General features: G+C 43.1%; 1 protein-coding gene and 1 pseudogene across 1 annotated transcript in view; one reads left to right on the forward strand and one right to left on the reverse strand.

Annotated features, from left to right (window-relative positions):
- Window positions 1-353: 353 nt before the first annotated feature.
- LOC126455460 (dehydrogenase/reductase SDR family member 11-like) overlaps window positions 354-16,724 on the forward strand; it is a 270,480-nt gene continuing 254,109 nt past the window's right edge. The window contains exon 1 of the mRNA XM_050091208.1: window positions 354-485. Coding sequence (XP_049947165.1) covers window positions 354-485 — 132 coding nt within the window. The remainder of the gene's footprint in view (window positions 486-16,724) is intronic.
- On the reverse strand, window positions 12,951-13,068 carry LOC126459703 (5S ribosomal RNA; annotated as a pseudogene).

A 16,724-nucleotide genomic window follows, 5' to 3' on the forward strand; every position in this document is an offset into this window, starting at 1 on the left:
ATGAGCTGCTACAAAGGTTGTCGACGATGGTCGTTTTCATTGAAACTGCTATGAAACAGGGTTTTGTTTATCAGCAGCGCAAGGGGTTATATAGAAACAAATTCCTTTAAAAATTTGTCGAAAATATCGTTTTAATATCACAAATGTATGCAGGGTGTAGAAATTACGTGCTTCACCCAGTGTAATAAGAAATGAGCGTCGTGTGGTTGTAGCGGAGCTTTCATGTTTGTTAAAACATGCAGAATCTAATCTTAAGACACAGGGAAAACAAGAACTGTTATCGTATTTACACGTGCGACAGGTTCCCGGCGCGAAGGACGCCTCAGTAGCAGCAGAGGTCTGCAGGCGTCAGCATGGAGCGGTACGCCGGCCGCGTTGCCATGGTGACGGGCGCCAGCTCCGGCATAGGGGCCGCCGTGGCGCGCGCGCTGCTGCAGCGCGGGCTCACCGTCGTGGGGGTCGACCTGCGACCCGACAGGATGAAGGTGCGTGCGCCTGTAGAGTAGGGACAGGTTAAAACCGATACCTGTATTTTCGTTCTGAGTACAAGGTATTTTTCGGTATTTGTTTGGTCTCGGTGATAACAGCTGCCGTTTTTTAATAACCGAGTAAAAAAAACAGCAATATCAGTTAGCCGTAGCAGGAGTGCTGAAATTTTTCTTTTTTAAATAAACCTTTTTTAAAAATTGAGTATTTTTTTCTTCAGTATATCCATTGTGAATGACGAACTGCGACTGTGATTTAAACTGGCTTTTCGTCACCGATTACTAAATTTCCGTCGTCTCTGCCAGCAGCACCAGCACTGCATATAGCTACAATTGGTCCACAACATAATGTTCTTGTAACACCTCCATCTGAAGATGAGCCTGCAGTGGCTCGAAAACACGTTCACGGTTGAATAAATCTTAAAATAAAGCGACTGGTTGCATATTTATTACCAGATAAACGCCAGTTTGAGTAATTTTTATTTGTGAAATGTGCATTCGTTTAAAATATTGCGAAAATGGCAAAATCTATCAGTGCTATTTTAATCGCAATGGCGACAGAAACGAGGAACAAGTACACAAGTTAAGAACTGGTACAGTATTTGTAAGGGAACAATGTCCCTCTTGCCGTGTGTAGTGGGTTAAGGTAAGCGTGGAAGTGCTGTGTGCAAGACTTGCCGCCCCCCCCCCCCCCAAAAAAAAAAAAAAAATCTAGTCTGTACGGTAGCTTCTCGCTGTCGTCGCCGAACATCCGTTCTATTGAAGAATGGCACCAACCTTAATCCATAATATTTTTACAAAGTGACGTAACAGTCTACATCTACATCTACATATATACTCCGCTACCCACCAAGCTGTATGGCGGAGGGCACAATTCGCGCCAAAGTCATATTTGCCCCCCTCTGTTCCACTCGCGGATCGCACGAGGGAAAAACAGCTGTCTGAACGCCTCAGTACGAGATCTAATTTCCCTTATCTTTGAATGGTGATCATTGTGCGATTTTAAAGTTGATGGTAATAAATATGCTCTACATCCTTGATGAAGATCGGACTTTGGAATTTAGTGAGCAGCCCCTTCCGTTTAGCGCGTCGTCTATCTGCAAGTGTGTCCCACTTCATACTTTCTATGAGATTGGTAACGCTCTCGCAATGGTTAAATGTACACTCACGGATCTTGCCGCTCTTCTTTGGACCTTCTCAATCTCTTGAATCAGACCCAACTGGTAAGGCTCCCATACAGACGAACAATACTCTAAAGACTGGACGAACTAACGTATTGTAAGCAATTTCCTTTGTTGAAGTACTGCAACGCTTCAGGATTCTACCAATAAACCACAATCTAGAGTTTCGCCTTGCACGATACTTGTGTAATCTGATCATTGCATTTGAGATCATTTCGAATAGTCACACCCAAATACTTGATGATTGTTACTGCTTCCAAAGACTGGGCATTTATTTTGTACTCGTACATTAGTGGGGATTTTCGCCTTGTTATAAGCAGTAGGTTACACTTACTAATATTGAGAGATAACTACCAGTCATTATACCACGCATTTATTTTCTACAAATCCTCATTGATTCGCTCACAACTTTCGTGTGATACTTCTTTCCTGTACATTAGAGCATCATCGGCAAATTGTCTAAGTACAATGCTTTATTTGCTTGAAAATATTAATGATTTGTCTGTCATTTTTATGAAATAATAAAAGAGGAAGCAAATTATGGTAACACTAATTAATTAAAGACTTAATAACCTTGATTCATACTACACAACAAAAATAGAACGTAGCTGATCTGGTGCCTGTGTCTACATAATATGCGTTTATCCGCTTGCAGCCCTTGAAAACTGACAAATTAGCTCGATTTACAGAATTCTTCATAGTCAGTTTTCACCCTTTGGGAGTAACTATTCGTAATGCCCGAACACTGGTAAGATCCCCTATTACAACATGACTTTTGAGCAGAGTTTCAAAAAATTAGAATCAATAGAAGAATACTGGTGATTTTTTCTCTTTTTTTGCAGTATTCTACATCTACATCTACATGGATACTCTGCAAATCACATCTAAGTGCCTGGCAGAGGGTTCATCGAACCACCTTCACAATTCTCTATTATTCCTATCTCGTATAGCGCGCGGAAAGAACGAACACCTATATCTTTCCGTGCGAGCTCTGATTTCCCTTATTTTATAGTGGTGATCGTTTCTGCCTATGTAGGTCGGTGTCAACAAAATATTTTCGCATTCGAAGGAGAAAGTTGGTAATTGGAATTTCGTGAGAAGATTCCGTCGCAACGAAAAACGCCTTTCTTTTAATGATGTTCAGCCCAAATCCTGCATCATTTCTGTGACACTCTCTCCCATATATCCCGATAATACAAAACGTGCTGCCTTTCTTTGAACTTTTTCGATGTACTCCGTCAGTCCTATCTGGTAAGCATCCCACACCGCGCAGCAGTATTCTAAAAAAGGACGGACAGGCGTAGTGTAGGCAGTCTCCTTAGTAGATGCGCTACATTTTCTAAGTGTCCTGCCAATAAATCGCAGTCTTTGGTTAGCCTTCCCCACAACTTTTTCTATGTGTTCCTTCCAGTTGAAGTTGTTCGTAATTGTAATACCTAGGTAGTTAGTTGAATTTACGGCTTTCAGATTAGACTGATTTATCGTGTGACCGAAGTTTAACGAATTCCTTCTAGCACCTCACACTTTTCGTTATTTAGGGTCAACTGCCATTCAGATATCTTTTCTAAATCGTTTTGCAATTAATATTCAACTGCTTATCATTTTTCGAGAAAAGCAGCAGGCGGTGGACGGACTAAGTTTTCTTTTATTTACCTGTTCAATATTTCGTGTTGTCTGTGGCAATCTAAAGTCGTCCTGTTCTCTCACGAGTACCACAGGGGTCCATTCTGGCCCCATTATTGGTCTCTCTGTTTTTGTGAATGACCACTCGTCATTGCTGTCGTTTTATAAATGTTATTTTTATTTCGATGACCTCCGGCCTTACGCAAGTTTTCAGTGCTGAGGTAGGCTCAAAAATTCCCGAGTAACTTCAGTATCCCGTACAAAATAATTAGTTCTGAATTCCGCAATCAGTAGTCTCCTGTTCCTCTCCATTGTAGCCCAGTAACAGAAAGGGTCCAATACATAAAAGATAACCCGGTTTTCGTCAAAGTAGTCATTTCTTGTGTGTCTTACTGACGTGGTAGATGAAGAATTCAGAGTCTGTATGAATGACATATGTGATCCAGTAGTGCAGTCAGAGTATAATAGAACTTCAGAACACTTTAGATGAAATGAGATGGAAAGCATAGATAAGAGTCCTTCAGAATTTTTTAAATTATTAGGGGAAATGGCAACTAAATGACTATTGAAGTTGGTGTCTAGAATGTATGCGACTGGATACGTACTATCCCAACTTTTCGGAAAAAAAATATCATCCATACAGTCCTCAAAACTAGGGCAGGTAAGTGCGACAACTATCGTGCAATGAGCTTAATAACTTATGCATAAAAGTTGCTGACAAGAACAATATAAGAAGAATGGGAAAGAAAATAGAAGATCTCTTAGATGAGGATCACATTTTAAAATTTTGTGCATGTCAGGAGCAGCAAGTGTAGGATGAAGTGATCTTGTAGAAATAGTAAACAGCCAGTCAGTTGGAATACGTACACAGCTAAATCTGATCTGATTTCTAAACAAGTGAACATGTTATTTCCTTCTGAAGAAGACGTTTTTATAAAAGTTGACACTACGATAAAGTGGTTTCAGTAAACCTTCCAATATGCAACTGATTGTCTGTTTACTGCTTCTACAAGATGATTTCATTCTACTGCTGCTGCTCCAGCCATGTATAAAATTTTAAAATTTTTTGACTGTCTAGATCTAAAAGGGGGTTTCTACATATATGGACTATTCGGTGGGACGTGTACATAGCTAAATACTATGTGGTTTTTAAGCAAGTTTCGCATGATATATCCTTCCGAAGAACACGTTTTTATAAACGCTGAAAGCATGGTGAGATCTCTACAGGTATGGACATTTCGTTGATATATGCACACAACTAAATATGCTCTGATTTTTAAGCAAATTTGGCGTGATATTTTCTTCTGAAGAAAACTATTTTATAAACTTTGAAATCATGATAAAGGCGTTTTAATAAACCTTCCAATTTGCAAACCGATTGGCTGTTTACTATATCTAAGATGAGGATCAGTTTGGCTTTGCAAAAGATAAAGTCATCGGATCAGCAGTTCTGTTGTTGCGAATCATAATGGAAGCAAGACTTACGAAAAATCAATACGTAATAGATTTCTTGATTTAGAAAATGGTGCGAGATGTTCTAAATTCACAGAAATATAGTTATAGGGAAATAAGGGTAATACTTAAAAGAGTGTAAGAGAAGAATGCAACCTGTCTTCCCTACTGTTCAATTTACGTAAAGAAGAAGCAACGACAGAAATAAAAGATGGGCTTAGGAGTGGGTTTTAAAAATCGGGGCGAAGAGTTATCAGCGATAAGATTTGCTCATGATGTTATTATGTTCAGTGTAAGCAAAATAGAATTACAGGGCATCCTGAAAGAAATGAACAGTCTACTGAGTACAGACTATGCACTGAGAGCAAACCGAAGACTAACGAAAATGATGAGGAGTAGCAGAAACGAGATTAGTAATAAAATTAACATCGAAATTCAGGATCACAGAGTAGAAGAAGTAAAGGAATTCTGTTACGTTGGAAGCAGAATAACATGTGTGCATTCATCACCGGCCTTGCCGCCATGGTCACACCGGTTCCCGTCAGATTACCAAAGTTAAGCGCTGTCGGGCTTGGCTAGCATTTGGATGGGTGACCGTCCGGGTCTGCAGAAGAGCTGTTGGCAAGTGGGGTGCACTCAGCCCTTGTTAGGCCAATTGAGGAGCTACTTGATGGGGAAGTAGCGGCTCCGGTCACGAAAACTGACAACGGCCGTGAGAGCAGTGTGCTGACCACATGTCCCTTTGTATTCGTATCCAATGACAGTTTCCGGCTAAGGATGAAACGGATGTCGGTCAGTACCTGTGGGCTTCGCAGGCCAGTTCGGACAGAGTAGATTTTTTAGTTATTTTGTGGATTCACGAGGTTTTGGTCGGATACTGCGTTCCATACTGTTACTAGTGATGTATTCGCATAATGTTTTCGATACTTGCTCGAAATATTTTGGGGACGAGGGAAGCTCGTGAAATCGACTTTGTGCGTCCTCTGATTTGCAGGCTGCATGTTACTCAACCTTTTTTGAGACTTGGGGGAAACTGATTCCTACTTGGAACGAATGCTCTCTATATTCGCTTGCTTGTTTATCTCAGAATAGGCAACCGACCCTTTGGCAATTTTTATGGTTTGGTCAATTCGTGGGTGAATAAGACGTTATCGCCCTCCACGTATTCTGGTTGGCGCTAAAATTCTGCAGCTGGCGTGTGTTCGTAATGTTTGCATTTCTTCTTTAGGGAGATTTTGTAAAATTACTATGTTTAAAAGTTGTGGCTGAACTATTGAAGACATAGATATTACGTAAAATCTGTTGGTTTTTGCTAAATTAGCTTTCTTTTACAATCTGGCTCATCATTCAACCAAAAAGTTAATCCATTTTCAAGCATTTTAAATGGCTGTATGCCTTACCTTTCTTTATTTTAATTACCAAACTCGAAAACTGGCTTCGTTAATGGACATTTTGGAGTATGTTACTGGAGTACGGAACTTCACTGTTGTTTTTTTCTTTTTTTCACGTCCCAGGCCAAATATACATGCACGCCGCTGCGCTTTATTTCAGCGGGGGTCGCTGGTGCTAGAGATACTATTGATTCTTTTGAGCTGAGCAGTTTTACCTGTATGATTCTTCACGTCCCGAGGGATTATGAGAAAGCACGCCTTATTTATTTTTTCAATATTCTGGATAAATATTCACTCGTTGCTCTGGTCATGACTTCTATGGTCAGCTGATATTGAACATCCTTCTTACGAACCTGAGTGTCCTGAGTAGGACCTCTTCGGGTATCTTTCCTGCATCGACTCTGACCGAGAGGCCGTTTAAATCATGATAATCAGTTGCGTAACTTTTCGCGTCGAGAAATGTGTAATTTCTGATTCACCTGCATTCCATACACACTAGAAGCTGCATACTTTATCAGAAAATAATGTCACCAAATATCTCTATGCCCTCTAGACGCTTAGCAACCTATTTCCATAAGGTGTTAAACGTAAAATTGTACAGTCACTTGTTCCATCGGAGCTCCGTTATTGCGATGTGATACAATAAGTCACGAACAGCGAGACCACTATGCGGTAAGAACTAAACAAGAATGCTGGTATGCGTTGCGTCTGTAACAGACAACTATTTGACCCTGTCAGCGGCTTATACCTCCACTTGGGTTGGTTGCGGTCAGACACTATGTTAACTTCATCGGCTCCTCAGCGCACGTCCCACCAGTATCTCATATCAGAGCCTATGTAGGCTGCCGGTCTCTTAATTGTAACCGAAAAACAAGATGTCACTTCCCCAGTAGGGGAGAGTGTTCTAGCATAGAACGAGTTTCAGACTTTCGCCTCTAGCCAGTTGCCTAACACAGGTTTAATGTATTTAATAGTTTCATTTGTAAATGATAGCATTCATTGTACATGAGCTGCAATATTTGTCTAAAATTACAAAAATTACTCCAAAAAAGTAAGTCTTTTCTTATAAAAAAACGTTCCAAGATACGACATGGTCAAATATGTAGAAGCAAATATACACATCAAAAAAAGTTTTCCATCACCTCGGTTCCGAGAGTTTCTGGAATCTGTACAGAAACTTGGAATAATGATTACCATTAACATCATTTCCACCCTTTTTATTGCTCATGAAAACCACACATTGCATGTTGTACCACCATACAGCGAGACCTTCAGAGGTGGTGGTCGAGATTGCTGTACACACCCAGTAGCATGTCCTCTTGCATTGATGCATGTCTGTATTCGTCGTGGCATACTATCCAACAAGTTCATCAAGGCACTGTTGGTCCATATTGTCCCACTCCTAACGGCGATTCGGCGTAGATTCCTCAGAGTGGTTAGTGGGTCACGTCGTCCATAAATAGCCCTTTCCAATATATCCTGGACATGTTCGATAGGGTTCATGTCTGGAGAACATGCTGGCCAATCTAGTCGGGCGATGTCTTATCTTGAAGGAAGTCATTCACAAGACGATCATGACGGGGACTCGAGTTGTCCATGAAGGCGAATGCCTCACCGGTATACTGCCGATATTGTTGCACTATTGGTCGTTGGATGGCATTCACGTATCGTACAGCCATTACGGCGCCTTCCATGACCACCAGCGCCGTACGTCGGCCCCACATAATGCCATCCCAAAACAGCAGGGAATTTCCACGCCGGCCGGTGTGGCCGTGCGGTTAAAGGCGCTTCAGTCTGGAACCGCGTGACCGCTCCGGTCGCAGGTTCGAATCCTGCCTCGGGCATGGATGTGTGTGATGTCCTTAGGTTAGTTAGATTTAAGTAGTTCTAAGTTCTAGGGGACTGATGACCACAGATGTTAAGTCCCATAGTGCTCAGAGCCATTTGAACCATTTTTTGAACCTCCACCTTGCTGCACTCGCTGGACAGAGTGTCTCCAGACACGTCTCCGACGATTGTCTGGTTGAAGGCATATGTGACACTCAGTGAAGAGAACGTGATGGCAATCCTGAGCGTTCCATTCGGCAAGTTGTTGGGCACATCTGCAGCGCGCTGCATTGTGTCGTGGTTGCAAAGATGGACCTCGCCATAGACGTCGGCAGTGAAGTTGCGCATCATGCAGCCTATTGCGCGCAATATGAGTCGTAACACGACGTCCTGTGGCTGCACGAAAAGCATTATTCAACATGGTGATGTTGCTGTCAGGGTTCCTCCGAGCCATAATCCTTAGGCAGCGGTCATTCTCTGCAGTAGTAGCCCTTGGGAGGCCTGAGCAAGGCATGCCATAAACAGTTCCTGTCTCTCTGTATCTCCTCCAACAACATCGCTTTGGTTCACTCCGAGGCGCCTGGACACTTTCCTTGTTGAGAACCCTTCCTGGCACAAAGTAACAATGCGGATGCGACCGAACCGCGGTATTGGCCGTCTAGGGATGGTTGAACTACTGACAACAAAAGTCGCGTACTGGTGAAATGACTGGAACTAATTGGCTGTCGGACCCCTATTAGGCGCTGCTCATGCATAGTTGTTTCCATCTTTGGGCGGGTTTAGTGACATCTCTGAAGAGGGAAAGAGACTATGTCTGTGATAGAATATCCACAGGCAACGTCTTCAGGAGTTCTGGGAACAGGGGTGATGCAAAACCTTTTTTGATATGAATATTTTACTGAAATTTAAAGGTGTTACAGTCGTGAAAATTTGGTCAGTAGCTTAGGGCAGAGTGGGGGAATTTAGCGTGCCTAAAGCGTTTTGACTATCATCTTTATTCTGTAATAGCTAGAGGCGTCAATTTTCGTATATCATTAGCCAAATATGTTTACTGTAACATAACCATAAATATAAAGCAGTACGTTTCAGAAAAAGAAACTGATGATTATAACTCCCTACATGCGTCAGTTTACCCAATATACCAGTTAAAATGACGGAGTAAATGGGGTAAAATCAAAACTATGAACAAGATAGTTTACAAGAAGAAAATAGCGAAAATATTAGCTTAATTAGCTGTGGAATAGATCGAAAACAGTAACAATAATTTTCTTATAAAATAGCAACAGAAAAGAGGAGCGTATTCAGTAATTACAATTATATTAATACCTTCAGGTGCTGACGGGCGTTGATATATATCAACGGGGACAGGTGAAAATGTGTGCCTCGACTGGGACTCGAACCCGGGATTTCCTGCTTATATCTCAGATTCTCTATCCATCTGTGCCACCGAGGGCACAGAGAATAGAGCGACTGCAGGGACTATCTCACACACGCCTTTGGTCTCTTTCTAGACAACTAACGCTTCTTCAGGCAGGAGTCACAGTTACAGTTTTCAAGACCGTCCCACCCACTTCATTGAGAATGACACCAAAAAGCACAACAAATACATGAGTACAATTCCTCGTCATATTTGTCGAATCCACCACATACTACGCACAGATCTTTCCTTCTGGTACGTTGTGTTGGATGGCGCTCTCCCTTACAGAGGTCCCATTTATGAACAGCATTAACGGCATTTCTTAATTCACCTGCAGTCCCAGAAGCTCTCTATTTTACGGATGTACGTCCTCCGCATTGGAACAGAGAAACACATCCCCATAAAAATAACGTATTATGTTATCTTGGGCGCCATTAAACATAGGTTAACGTATGTAATTTACCTTCTATCTACATTGGTTTGAAACTGAAATAGGATAAAAAGACGCTCTCGGTGTCTGTGTGTCAAATTAGCCCCGACAAGCATGGCCTTTGTAAAATTATAGTTCCACTTTCGCGATTTGTTTAACAGAAATAATACTTACATAATCGTGAGTGTTAATGACCAGAGATAGGCATAACAACAAAAACTTGTTTTTAACACAATAGGAAATAGCTTCTCTCTTAGTGTGGTGTGCGCACTGTAAGACCTTCGGTACACACACCATCAGATTATTTGACTTGTCACTCTAACGAAGTAAGCGAGTGTCAGAAATATGTCTCGTGGTCTTATCGTGGCGTGTTTATCTTCTGCCGTTAGGTCAGACGATAGAAATGCCACTTTCACACTTAGAGTAGCAGATTGACGGTGACCAACTTTAAACAGAACCGGATTAATTTTCACCCACATTTATTAAAATAGTAACAAGCATAAACCTTACATAATTTGATTCTGGATGCTATTGACAATTGACAATCTGAAGTTCCTTTGGTCTTGGTACGTTAGTCTTATTGTCACATATCTCTGATACATGAGAAAATGTCTATACATTTATCTTCATGGCTATGTACAGGAATACGATAATCTTCTTAGATGCAGACTGAAACTTGACTATAGACTGGTACAGACTAATGCAGACTGGTACAGACTGGTGCAGACAAATGCAGACTTGTACGGACTAATGCAGACTGACTGATTGGAGGTCTGTACACTCGTTATAATACCTCGCGCGTTCAGATATCACTGCGCGAGTGTGATCTGCGAGGAGAAAAGGTTCTACGTTAGCAGCAATCTCATTGGCTGCGTTACATATTATTACGTGGATCGGCTGAAGCAGAATTTGGTCCATCTCTAAGGCAGCGCCATCTCGTAGTGCGGAGACAGACGAGCGCTGCGCCTGCGCTGTTGTGCTTAGCGAGGCGCGCTCTAGTGGGAAAGTTGTGTACACGTTGACTACGCGAAACTATGTACACAACACTTAGAAATTAGAGATCAAATACTAGAAGAAACAAAGACAAAACAAACTATGCTTCTTGCGCCGACAACTGGGAGGTTCCCGCGTTCTGTACACTTATTCGTATAGATGGGCACCAGATGGCAGCACCGGTCACAGAAGACTAGCACTCACAGTTGAAGATATATTGAGGTAGAGTACATTATTTTACCCACTGATGGGTAAACTCTACCGCCCACCTATAGTAAATGTAATCAAGTTAAATAGAAGTACGACGGCTATTCGGAAAGTAAAGTCCGATCGACAGTGAAATGGAGCAACAGTGAAAATACGATAGAACTTTGCAGAGATGTGTTGTACATTGTGTCTAGTACGCCTGTCATTGCGTCATGTCGCTCTTTTCAGTTCTGAGTGCACAGTGATCACGTAAAGATGCCTAGAAAATAGTGTCACCCACCAAGTATGCGTGCCTGCCGAGAGATTTCGCCTGATTTCATGCAACTCGCACAACGTAACTGTCATACAGTTCCTTCTTTGTGACAATCTCGGACGCACACAGCAGGGACAATGAGAACGCTCCTGCACCATTTTCCATGGGAAATGTTTGATCACCCAGCTTACAGCCCAGACTTGGCTCCCTCGGATTTTCGTGTCTTCTGATATGAACCGCTGGCTATGAAGACAATATTTTGACACAGGCAACAAGCAGCAAATCAAAGTAGAGAATTGACAGAAAGCGCAGGTGGCTACCTTCTACGACGAGGGTATTTGAAAATTGGTACAGTGCTGCAACATATGTTTCAGTCGGAGTGGCGACTATGTAGAGAAGTAGGTGGAAGGTGCAGCTTATTGTTGCAAATAAAATATTTGTGATTTTCACTGTGGTTTCGTTTGCGCGGCCGTTCGGAATTTACTTTACGTATAACCCTCGTATTATCAAAAACCAGTTAAAAATTAAATACATTTTGATATAGAAGCTATTGGAAACTAACATAACTTTCCATTTTCAGTACAGGTAAAATCATTAAGAAATTAAAGAAACTGGGTTCATTAGCAAACATCACGTGTTCCATGGCAGCAGACCTTCTTCCGTTTCGAGATACAAGATGATGCAAAGCCAACGAAGTATGGCTTAGCAGTTCACATGCTACATATGTGTAACTAGTTTTAAAATTAGGTGGCATTTTAGTAACCATATATTTCAGCAGCTCTGACGAAACCGAATGACAGATCCATCGGATACCTGTTATTGTGCCACTAACATGCAGTTACCATTGTTAGCAAAGTGGTTATCGCCAGGCGTGACCATGCATCGTTTTCCTCTCAATTCTTTTTCCGAGGAGGATAGGAAGGCTGCTAGCTTGTTGATGTACAGAATATCCAATAATAAATCAATACTTAGATATACAGCTCTAAAACCGTCAGTATACTTACAACGTGCAACCGATATTTTTATAGGCAGGTACGTCGATATCTTATCCGTCTGTATCTCCATATATCGATATCATTTTTCGGATTATCGAGACCCTGTAATGACACTTTCCTCAAGATAGATATATCGGATTACCGGTATATCTAAAAACATCAACAGTCCTATATCGATGTGCGGTTGCCGACTTCGGCGTGGTGCTGCGATATTTGACGACGACACAATAACGACTTTGCCGCTCATATTCCACATGCTAGGACCACACTGCAGGTGTGTAGGAACTTAGGCGTGAATCCGGCAAAGTCTATGTGGGGAAACCCGGAGACCCATTAGCACTCGCGTTTCGGAACATGAACGTTACGTACGACTGTGACAGAACAAGTCAGCTGTAGCAGAACACAGCCAAGAATGTGGCCGTCTTGTCAATTTTCAAGAATTTCGGATCTTTGTGCGGCAGCTGTAGAAACAGCAACTGAAAATAAGAGAAAAAGCACTCCGTCTACAGGCCACAAGTGGCCCATCGGGACCATCCGACCGCCGTGTCATCCTCAGCCGAGGATGTGGATAGGAGGGGCGTGTGGCCAGCTCACGGCTCTCCCAGTCGTTATAATGGTTTCCTTTGACCGGAGACGCTACTATTCGGTCGAGTAGCTCCTCAATTGGCATCAAGAGGCTTAATGCACCCCGAAAAATGGCAACAGCGCATGGTTGCCCAGATGGTCACCCATCAAAGTGCCGACCACGCCCGACAACGCTTAACTTCGGTGATCTGGTGGCAACCGGTGTATCCACTGCGGCAAGGCCGTTGCCGAAAATAAGAGAGCCTAGTGATATAATTAACCGCCCTAACAGCGTGAAAAGGGAGGACAGCTCCAAGTTACCTGCAGACTGGCCGTCGACGATTCGAGCCCAGCGGATATCTGGCCGGCGGTAGTACAAAAGGTGACTGCGAGGGAACTGCCGTGTGGCCTTAACGTTTCGCTGCAGAAAAGCATCCTCCCCTGCATACAGCCTGTCGATTTGCTATTGCCTTCTAATAACCAAAGGAGTTGCCCACCAATCACGTACCACAGAGGCACAGGCAACAGACAGCCGATACGCTAACTTCTGCAATTACCTACTGAGCAGCACTCTAGTCAACCATCCGGGTAGCACATGCAATAGCATACTGTACAACCACCACTCCATAACAGTCCCTTCAAATTGTCCAGAGACATTTCAGATATATAACATCGGTAGTCAGCGGGTAAGTGAAAATGAAGTATACAATGGAAGACATTCATCAATACACAGCAGTAAAACGGCCTGAAGACGACCGCACAAAGTCGATCGGAACGTCAGCAATTTCAGTAGCTACAACGACGAGGAGCAGTACTCTACTTTATTTTATCCAAAACACTTTTTTACTTCAATCAGTGGAACAACCACCAGCATATTAGGACTGAAAAAAATATGAACATTCTCAAAGTTCATAAATGCAAACGACATATACTGTATCGTGAAAACACATACGTCAAAAAAAAGTTTTGCATCATCCCGGTTCCCAGAACTTCTTCAGATAGACGTTGACTGTGGATATTGTATCACAGACACAGTCCGTTTGACTGTTCAGAGATGTCACTGAACCCGCCCAAAGATGTAAACAACGATGTATGAGCAGCGCCTATTAGACGGAAGGGGTCCGACAGCCGAACAATTCCAGTTATTCCACCAGGAAGGAGGTACAAGGCTCGTGTTGTCTGTAGTTCAACCATGCGTAAACGGTCAATACCGCGGTTCGATCGCGTCCGCATTGTTGCTTTGTGCCAGGAAGGTCTCTGAACGAGGGAAGTGTTCAGGCGTTTCGGAGTGAATCGGAGCGTTGTTGTACGGACAATGAGGAGATACAGAGAGACAGGAACTGTCGATGACAGGCCTCTCTCAGGCCGTCCAAGGGTTACTTCTGCAGTGGATGTCCGCTACCTAAGGATTATGGCTCGGTGGAAGCCTGATAGCAACGCCACCACTTTGAAAAAAGATTTTCGTGCAGCCACAGTACGTCCTGTTATGACTCAAACTGTGCGCAATAGGCTGCACGGTGCTTAACTTCACTCTCGACGTCCATGGCGAGCTCCATCTTTGCAAACACTACACTATGCAGCGCGGTGCAGATCGGCCCAACAACATGCCGAATGGACGGCTCTGGATTGGCATCACGTTCTCTTCACCGATGAGTCTCGCATATGCCTTCAACAGACATTCGTCGGAGATGTGTTTGGAGACAACCCGGCCAGCCTAAATGACCTATACACAGTTCCCAGTGAGTGCAGCAAGGTGGATGTTCCCTGATGTTTTGGGGTGGCATTGTGTGGGGCCGACGTACGTCGCTGGTGGTCATGGAAGGCGCCGTAACGGCTGTACGATACGTGAATGCCATCCTCCGGCCGATAGTGCAACCATATCGACAGCATATCGTCGAGGCATTCGTCTTCATGGACGACAATTCGCGCCCCCATCGTGCACATCTTGTGAATGACTTCCTTCAGATAACGGCATCGCTCGACTAGAGTGGCCAGCATGTTCTTCAGACATGACGCTATCGAACATGCGTGGGATAGATTGAAAAGGGCTGTTTATGGACGACAAACAATTCAGCGCCTAATTTCCAAAAAGTTGACGAATTGTCATGTTTCAGATTTCAAAATTTCGTAGTACTTGGAAACTACGCACTGCACGTCCTATAAGGAAAATACACGTACAGTGGCAAATTAACAACAGTTAAATGCCGAATGTTATTTAAGATTTTATTCATATATTGTTCGTTCTCTGCTTCTAATTCACTTTAGATGTTCTCATTCAGTTGTCTTAATATTGGTCCCACTGCAGCATCCTAACGGACTTGCTTATCACGTATACTGATATGGATATGCTGTCTGTTCGTTCTGAAATGTACGAAAGAACAGACACCATTGACGACCTGCAGCCGTCTAGAACGAAATTAGAATTATATTAATACCTTCAGCTGATAACAGGCGTTGACATATATCAACGGCTGCAGGTGAAAATGTGTGCCCCGACCGGGACACGAACCAGGGATTTCCTGCTTACATGGCAGACGCTCTATCCATCTGACCCACCGAGGACACAGAGTATAGAGTAACTGCAGGGACTATCTCGCGCACGCCTCCCGCGAGACCCAGATTCTCACCTTGTATGTCCACACACTGCATTCGTAGTGTCGCACCCCAACACACTCATTACTCGTGGAAGATATTCTTAGCAAGTCCCGTAAGAGTTCGGGTAATATGTGTGCATCCGCACAGAAGAAGAAGGTCATGTCCGGTGTTGCCAGAACTACATAAGTAGATATTTCTCTGCTCCAACTTCGAGTGTTGTCGAAGTGTTGTATCAGCTTTCCAGTATCCTCGTCATAGAAAGCAGCCACCTGTGCTTTCGGCCAGTCTGCAGTCGGTGGTCTACAGTCTGCAGCTCGCTGTCTGTGGAAAAATTTTGTCTTCATAGCCAGCGGTTCTTGTGAGCAGAGATGAGACTCAGGGGGAGCCAATTACGGACTGTATTGTGGGTCATCAAACACTTCTCTTTGGAAACGCTGCAGGAGCGTCTTCATTGCCCCTGCAGTGTGCGGCCGAGAAATGACCTGAAGGAGGAACTGCTCGACAGTTGTGTTATGTGGGCTGCGTGACATAGGCGAAATCACTAACCCGGCCATCATATTTCGCGGGAGGCGCTATTCCCTGCGCATCTTTACGTGCTCACTGTTGACTCAAAACTGAAAATAGCGACGCGACACGATCGACAGGCATACTAGAGACACTGCCCAACACATCTGTGCAAAGCTTTACCGGATTTTCCCGGAAGTTTCCATTTCGCGACCGATCGGAACTTACTTTCTCGGCAACCCTCGTACTTAGCCAAATATCGGTGCCTCAAACTAGCACAGAGAGATCACCATTGAACTACACTTTGCATGCAGAGTAATCAAAATAATCATGTTGAGGTTGAAGCTCTTTTTTCCATGTTTGCTTTAACAATACATTTGTTTTCGGATGAGGGTCAGCCTTTAGCAAAACACAATTTTGTTTTATATCCCAAACATGTTAACCTGAAATTGCAGCATCATCAACGGGCTTTTATTTTATGGCTTTTTACCACATGGTGTCGTTTCTCTGAGGCATTACGTTTTTATAGTGTCTGTTTTCTTTCACAGTTTGTCATTTTTTTCACAGTAAACAATGAAATAGTGACAGTGACAGCTCAATAAGCGGAACTTCACAGTGAAGAAGATGAGGAAAAAAGAAAACATGATAAACTTGGAAAGAAAAAAGGCACTATAAAAACTTAATCCCTCAGGAAGACCACACCATGCGGTAAAAATCCATAAAATAAAAGCCCACTGATGACGCTGCACTTGCAGTGAAACGTCTTTGGGATACAAAACAAAATTGTGTTTTCGTAAAGTTGGACCC

The sequence above is a fragment of the Schistocerca serialis genome, chromosome 2 (assembly GCF_023864345.2).
Source record: "Schistocerca serialis cubense isolate TAMUIC-IGC-003099 chromosome 2, iqSchSeri2.2, whole genome shotgun sequence".
Classification (NCBI taxonomy): domain Eukaryota; kingdom Metazoa; phylum Arthropoda; class Insecta; order Orthoptera; family Acrididae; genus Schistocerca; species Schistocerca serialis.